The sequence below is a fragment of the Contarinia nasturtii genome, unplaced genomic scaffold, assembly GCF_009176525.2.
Source record: "Contarinia nasturtii isolate CC-2019 unplaced genomic scaffold, AAFC_CNas_1.1 Cnas_scaffold_344, whole genome shotgun sequence".
NCBI classification, from domain to species: Eukaryota; Metazoa; Arthropoda; class Insecta; order Diptera; family Cecidomyiidae; genus Contarinia; species Contarinia nasturtii.
Window position 1 is genome coordinate 2,586 of NW_022197699.1, and position 7,442 is coordinate 10,027.

Genomic DNA, 7,442 nt, shown 5'->3' on the forward strand with positions numbered 1-7,442 from the left:
CACACCCAGTGTGTAAGGTAAAGTATTGGAATCGGTCGAAAAATTAAGACTCATAAAAAATCAACGAATCTAGCGTTTTTTCGATGTCCGAATGTATGTGCGTACCCTGTAGGCTATACGCAAAAATTTGTTAACACGATAACTTTCAAACAAGAAAAGTAATTCAAAATTTGACTTCACAGGATGATTAGGGGTGCTGAGGAATAGATTCCATAAGATTTTGAGCGACTTTGGTTGATAGAGTGACGTGTCATGTCTGGTGTGATGCCCATGGCCATCCATGGGAAAAATTCAATTTTTCCTCCAAAAGTGATATTTAATATATACTTAAACACTCAAAAATATGTATTGGGCGGTTTTTGGGTACGAGAAAACCGAATATGACGTTAGTTTTGCGATACAAATGATTTTCGACACACTTTTCATACAAACATTTCAAACATTTTGGATTTTTGTATGAAAGTCATGCCTGTATGATATCGTAATGACCTGAAACTTTGCACAGGTTATTATTATCACACAAAAATAGCATTCTGGGAGTTTGAAGACATTTCAATGCAAGGGGTACCTCCCGAACAAAATTTTGGATTTTTCGTTCAAAAACGAAAATTTTGTATGGAAGGTACCACTCAATTGTATTGAAATTTCTTCAAACTTTCAGAATGTTAGCTTTTTGTGAAAAAAACAACATCTGCACATTTTCACATGATTACGATATCATACAGGCATTGAAAAGTCTATCAAAATTATTTGTATCGGAAAATTTATATCAGATTCAGTTTTCTCATGAATTTATATTTACAGTAAAAAATACGTAATAAATGCATTTTGTGAATCATAGTGCGGAAAAGTTCATCTTACAGACGTAAGACATTTTATTTGTATGGAAGCCATGCCTGTATGATATTGTAATGAGCTGAAACTTTGCACAGGTTATTTTTATGGCTTACACTCTCCAGCAAGTCACTTTCGAGTATCTTATTGGAACCTATACCATTTTTTTATGCATAATTTGTGCGAATTTGTGCATGCATTTTTAGAATTTGTGCATAAATGGCTGATGAGTTATTCAGCTTTATATTTTGTGGTGAATTTCGGTTTTGGATGCAATTCAACATTTTTCTATGGCCAAAAAATCGGGCTCCCCCTATCCAGCCTGGCACATTTTTGCGATTGCCTTGAAACCTTTTTAGGGATTTGTGACACCAATATTTCGGCCCATGGAATAGACCTTCGGCCAATTTTGGCCATTTTTCTATTTAGGCCTATTGGCCAAAAAGTCTCTTAGTGAAATTTCGAATAAAAGCAAAAAATAAAAATATAATGATGCAGAATTTTAGTGATTAATTTGTGACTCAGAACTATGACTTTAGATTTTCGATACGACATCTGGTGGACATATTATGAACAAAAAATTGAAAAATGCACAAAAATGATTTTAATCGAAAATTTGAAAAGGCTTTTCATAAAAATGGGCAAAATTATAAAAATTCTTCGATATAATTTTAGTGACCAATTTGTGACTCTCAAAAATGTCAACATTTGAATTTGTGACACAACGCGTGTGACAAAAATCACAATTTTTCGATTTTCATACTAAAAGTCGAAGTTGAATGACATTTTTCAAATCGAATACGTAGATCCAAACGTCAATCTGGCGGTGGTTCGGGAATGGTGTGGGGAGCCATTGGTTACCTAAAAAAGGTGCCGTTCATATTCATTTTCACCAGAATGAACTAAGAACAGTATCAGCAGATAATTGGCCCTCTTTTCCCTACATATGGCTACGAATGTGCTGGATTGAATTGGAAATTTCAACAAGACAACGCGCCGATGCATGTGGCTCGATCAACTTTTGCCTACTTTGAGGAACATGGAATCCACCTTGAACAACAATTGGCCGGAAAAATCGCCAGGTATGAACATAATTGAAAACGTTTGGGGCATTTTTGCTCGAGAAGTTTATAAAGAATGTTGTCAATACAACAACCAGAAGTGATCAAGACGGCCTGGCGAAACCTTTCCCAGAGTGGAATTCAATCACTGTATGACAGTCTCCCGGGTCGCATGCTTGCGTTGCATGATGCCCGAGTCAAACACACCAATTACTCATCAAGAATTTCACGAAAAATTTGATTTTTAAATCAGTGACTGCGTCTATCCTTAATTCGCACTTTTTGAGTCCAACATTTCTAATAACTTGAAAAAAATAAAGTTCTTTAAATTATTTTTGATAAATCTTTTTGTGATGTGTGCATAAATAGTTGAAAAATGTTATTGCGTCTATCTATTTTTCGCGGAGTGTATGTGCTTAATCCTTTTGTTGCTATCCAATCGGACAATTTTGATTGTTCAGATCGTTTTTCCAACTGCTGTTTTTGTTCCATTATTTTTTGTCAACATTCGAGTGTAATCATCTATATTTTACTTACTCCCAGAATGAACACCACATCTGGTTTATGTAGAAAAACAGCAGCGTGAAACGCTCTTCGCATTTGCCATTCACGACGCAATTTATCAAACCAATGTCCATTGAACGGTCCTAATAAATGTGTGTCAGCCAAAATTATTGCTCGTACAGAATCATTTAGTTTGTTAGGCCATTGACACTGATAAGTAAAATTGTTTATTATTAAAAATGTCGTATAAATTTATTGAACAAATCGTACCTGATTTAATACCACAAAGTTCAGAAGTAATTCATTGTATAAAAAAGTAGCGCCTACAATTATAAACATTATAAACACTGTACGATACATCTTTCTGATAGTTTTTGTATACTTTTTTTAAATTCGTAAATTTTATTTCTGTAAATGGAATACAGATAAAAAATACTTCTGATTTGACAACAAAAACGTCAATATTTGACGTTTCAATATACATGAATTTGTCGATAAGATAGACTTGATATAAGCTGAATGGTGTACGTGACCTGTCATGGTGTTAATAGTATGAAAGGTTTACATTTAGAAATGTGCTTGACTATCGAACGTATCGAGTGAAAAAATATTTCTTTAATTTGTTGAAGTTCAATAGAAACTTTATGTTTTTAAAAAATAGTTATCTTGGTTTTTAAATTTCAATAGATAAACGAAGACGATGGAAGAAAATATGAATAAAGATTCAATTCAAAAAACGGATACAAATGTTGTTGTTGTGAAAGCGAAACCAGTACGTCGTGTATACAAGGGTAATGGACTCATTGATTAAATTGTATTTCCATGACATTCCATTGATTAATGAAACAACATGCACAATGAAACAACATTCTGAAAGTTTGAAATAAGTTCAATCAAAAGTAGGTTCGTGCCAAAATACATAATTACACCAAATTGGGAGAAATTTCAACCACAAATAGAGGTACTCCCCATACATAACTTTCGATTTTTGACTCAAAAACGAAAATTTTGTATGGGAGGTACCTTCAATTTGAATTAGAATTGCCACAAACTTTCGAAATGTTATTCTTTTGAAAGAAAATAGCCTGTTTACATATTTTGAATTATTTATGTGTCAATAGTCTATTAATTGGCCAACAAACTTTACAGCTCTCAGAAATTAGAATTCGGTAATTATTACTTTTGAATTAGTACTGCACTGTACCAGTGATTGTTCAATATCTTTCGAAAAATAAATATTCGTTCGGAAAAGAAAGAAATTTGGAAACAGTGCGGAAAAGTTAGACTTACAGATGTAAGTTCCTTTTTATTTCTATAGTGTTTCGTTAGAAAATAGAATACTTTCAAATGTCGTGAAAGTGTGAAAAATCTTTTCTCGAGTACTTCTGCTATTAAATTAAAGAATATTTCGATGCCAAGATTTGAACATATTTTTTGGTCTTGAACTTTACGCCGCTTGGAAAGGCTTGCAAAATCGAACAAATATTATTTTGTACTTTCTTAATAATATTTTTTACGGTGGTGCGAAAAAGTTCGTCTCGTAAGACACTTTTTTTTATTTGCCATTCTTTTCTTCGATATCAAACAATTCAGCCAATTTTTCCGGCCCTATTTACATTTTTTTCCCGGATATTGTGACGCGTTTGTACAAGATTGTCCGGCTGTGAGTTCACATTTTCGTTGTTTTTTGTTTTGGCTTTGGTTTGGAATACAGTACTGATCAAACTAAAAACCTCTGTCGAGGTGAAGCACGATTGACGAAATCAAAATTTCAAACACAAAATTTCTGATTTCAATTTTGTGACGAAAATAGTTGAAAGATATTTTTTCTGTGTACTGTGAATAAAAATGTTGAACAACAAATTCCATTTTCCTGCTCTATTATGATCTCTGTATTGCTCGCCACATGTTTCTGCTCATTTATTTTGAGTAGGTGCGCGACTCACTCGGAGCGCTCGCAAAAATACATGGGAGTTGGTGAGCAGCTCGAGCTCGATCGTCTTTAAGAGGATAATAAATGAGTGACATTCGACTCATACGCAGTTATCGCTCACAGCAACACGAGCTGCACAACAAACGCTCTCTCTGAGTGCTCGGTGTGTTTCTTTAGCACTGATGAAAATGAATCAAAACGTTGTAATTTGTCAACGTAAAAATTTACTAAGAACGTTCTATTTTTGCTTGCCATAGGTAATGGACGATCTCAACGATTTAATAAAATACCACAAACGATTTTGGACGATCCTGAAATAAATGGAGCAATTGAAACATTACCGAAAAATTATAATTTTGAAATTCACAAAACCATATGGAGGGTGCGAGATTTGAAAGTCAAACGTGTTGCATTGCAACTTCCTGAAGGTAAACGAATTTACTTATTTCTGTTACGTACAATGAAACTAAAAATTGAATTTTTAAAATGTTGAATCGTTAAAGAAAAATTGTCGTTCCAGGTCTCTTGCTGTATTCTATGATTATTAGTGATATTATTGAACGGTTTACGGATGCAGACACAGTTATTATGGGTGATGTAACTTATGGAGCATGTTGTATAGACGACTATACGGCCAAGGCTTTGGGCGCTGATTTACTGATTCACTATGGTCACAGTTGTTTAATACCAATTGACCAAACACATGAAATTAAAGTCTTGTATATATTTGTAAATATATTTTTCGATACATCGCATTTCATTGAAAGTGTTAAATTAAACTTCCTACCAACGAAACGATTGGCGTTTGTCAGCACAATTCAATTTGTAGCCACAATGCATGCTGCAGCGAAAGAGTTACGTGAATGTGGCTACGACATTCATTTGGCACAATCTCGTCCGTTAAGTCCTGGTGAAATTTTGGGTAAGTAGTTTTTATAAAACATGCAGTGTACTATTATTTATAATTGTACTATTTATTTAACAGTTTTAAATTTTTTCGCCCCTAGGTTGTACATCCCCACGAATACCCAAAGATACCATTTTAATCTATTTAGGAGGTAAGTCTGATGCTGACTGAAGGGTGTTATGTCATTATCTAATAAAATGTTATTTATCGTTTCCAATGCAAAAAAGACGGTCGATTTCACATTGAGTCAGTCATGATTGCCAATCCAACATTAGAAGCATACAAATATGATCCATACGAAAAGAAATTTACAGAAGAACAATATGACCATTTGGCAATGCGAACAAATAGGAAAAAAGCTATCGATCGGGCGAAGAATGTGCAGACATTTGGTCTAATACTTGGAACACTCGGCAGACAGGGGTCTGCCAAAGTTATGCATTACTTACAAGATAGATTGGCTTGTCACAATAAAATGGGTTGGCTCGTCTTACTCTCCGAGATATTTCCTGCGAAACTAGATCTCTTCAAAGATATCGATGCTTTCGTTCAAGTAGCATGTCCACGATTATCAATTGACTGGGGAACTGCTTTTTCTAAACCACTTCTGACACCATACGAATTATCAGTTGTGTTGGGAGATGCTAAGTGGGAAATTTCAACTAGCGAAGTTAACGAAAACTATGCTTACCCAATGGATTTTTATGCATCGAAGAGTTTGGGATTTTGGACACCTAATTATAAGTCAGAAAAAGAGTGTGAAGGTCAAAATATTGGTAAAAATTGTTGTGGCAAATGTAAAGACAACACGTCAGTCGTTACATAAATCATTTTGATATATTGTATTCTTTATTGCATTTAAAAACATTATTACAAATGAATAAAGTTCGGAAATTTTATGCTACGTTACGAGCAGAGTTGAATAAGTATTTTTTTATTATAATGAATCAATTTAGAAGGGGTGGTGGTGGAGGAAGTGCACTACTGAATCGTGGTGCACCCAAATTTTGCAAATGCATACGCGGTGGAGGCGGTGGCATCATCTTTGGAGTTTCCAAACGGAATGCAAATTGCAAAAAAAATTGCTTTGTATCTTTATTCCAATGAGTCCAAAATTTTCCGTCTGTTTTTTCAACTTCCCGGCTTGGTACCTTGAAAGCAATTGTTTCGTATGGTTCTGCGGCAAATAAAAGATATTGCCATTTACGGTCGGGCGGTTCAATTTTCTGTTCATAGGCAGACATAAATCGATGCCGAGGAACAATGTTATCAGAAATTTCGGGATAATCAATTTGAAATAATAGACTTTGCTGGCCATTTTCAGGTGAACGTTGTTTAGTTACCTGAAATCAAAAAAAGTTGGTTCATTTTCTTTTACAAATATATTCTGCAAACAGTGGATTATTAATGCTTACACGATAGCCAGGTCGACCAATTTTGACGAATTTTTTGGGTTCAACGCGAGGCTTTTCCGGTGCTAACATTGATGGTGCTTCCTTTGCCTCTTTCGCAGCACGTCTCGCTAAATTGGCTTGGTGCTTCTTACCTTGTGTGTGAGCCAAGTAACTCCCTTCATTGTTGTGAAGTGTCAAACACAATTTGCATTCATAGGATCCTAAGTGATTTTTCATAAAGTATGGGTCTTTATTAAGATCTATGGTTTCAAGAGCCAATTGTCTCAAACGTTCACGACGATCTCGATTCGTTTCGGACCATGATGCTACTCCCCCTCCACCAGTTTTTCCACCAGCACGATTTTGAAAATCCATGTTTTATACTGAAAATCAGTCAATAGAATGTAATTATTTGAACATTTTGAAAATATATTTGGTTTAAATTAAAATTAACAATGTTTCGCCACTTTTACTTTATATTACCCTTTTTATGTTCTATTGTTATATGAATGTCAGAATTGTACCTCATGAAGTTTCAGATGAATGAAAAGGTGAAAAATGTACATTGTACAGCATGAAGTTTGTTAGAAGCCGGAAACATGACCAAATACATAAACACATTCAAGTACAATACTTTTGGCACGCTTTCGAACATACCCTTATATGATGCATTTTCATACGTGTTGTTGTTGTTGTTTACCATTTTTTTTTTTCTTCAAATTTCAATAATGATTTTAATGGTCCAATGTATAAAAATTGCCATTTCTGTTTTGTATATATTTCTGATTTTAAGCATTGTAAAAAGCCAT

The 7,442-nt window shown here is 34.3% G+C and overlaps 3 protein-coding genes across 3 annotated transcripts in view; 1 reads left to right on the top strand and 2 right to left on the bottom strand.

The window, feature by feature from the left end:
* Positions 1 to 2,833, bottom strand: part of LOC116337898 (metallophosphoesterase 1 homolog) — a 4,368-nt gene extending 1,535 nt beyond the window's left edge. Inside the window, exons 1-2 of the mRNA XM_031762844.1 lie at positions 2,670 to 2,833; positions 2,433 to 2,609 (exon numbers count right to left, since the gene is read on the bottom strand). Of these exons, the coding sequence (XP_031618704.1) occupies positions 2,433 to 2,609; positions 2,670 to 2,759 (267 nt within the window). The 5' untranslated portion in view covers positions 2,760 to 2,833. The remainder of the gene's footprint in view (positions 1 to 2,432; positions 2,610 to 2,669) is intronic.
* Positions 2,834 to 2,944: 111 nt separating this feature from the next.
* Positions 2,945 to 6,162, top strand: LOC116337899 (2-(3-amino-3-carboxypropyl)histidine synthase subunit 1). The gene is made up of 5 exons (XM_031762846.1): positions 2,945 to 3,190; positions 4,590 to 4,760; positions 4,853 to 5,254; positions 5,340 to 5,390; positions 5,467 to 6,162. The coding sequence occupies exons 1-5, from the start codon at positions 3,100 to 3,102 to the stop codon at positions 6,063 to 6,065; spliced, it is 1,314 nt and encodes a 437-aa protein (XP_031618706.1). The 5' UTR covers positions 2,945 to 3,099; the 3' UTR covers positions 6,066 to 6,162.
* On the bottom strand, positions 6,126 to 7,227 carry LOC116337900 (splicing factor 3A subunit 2). Its single transcript, XM_031762847.1, has 3 exons — positions 7,117 to 7,227; positions 6,655 to 7,016; positions 6,126 to 6,582 (listed from the first exon to the last, which is right to left on the bottom strand). The coding sequence occupies exons 2-3, from the start codon at positions 7,006 to 7,008 to the stop codon at positions 6,187 to 6,189; spliced, it is 750 nt and encodes a 249-aa protein (XP_031618707.1). The 5' UTR covers positions 7,009 to 7,016; positions 7,117 to 7,227; the 3' UTR covers positions 6,126 to 6,186.
* Between the last annotated feature and the right edge of the window lie 215 nt (positions 7,228 to 7,442).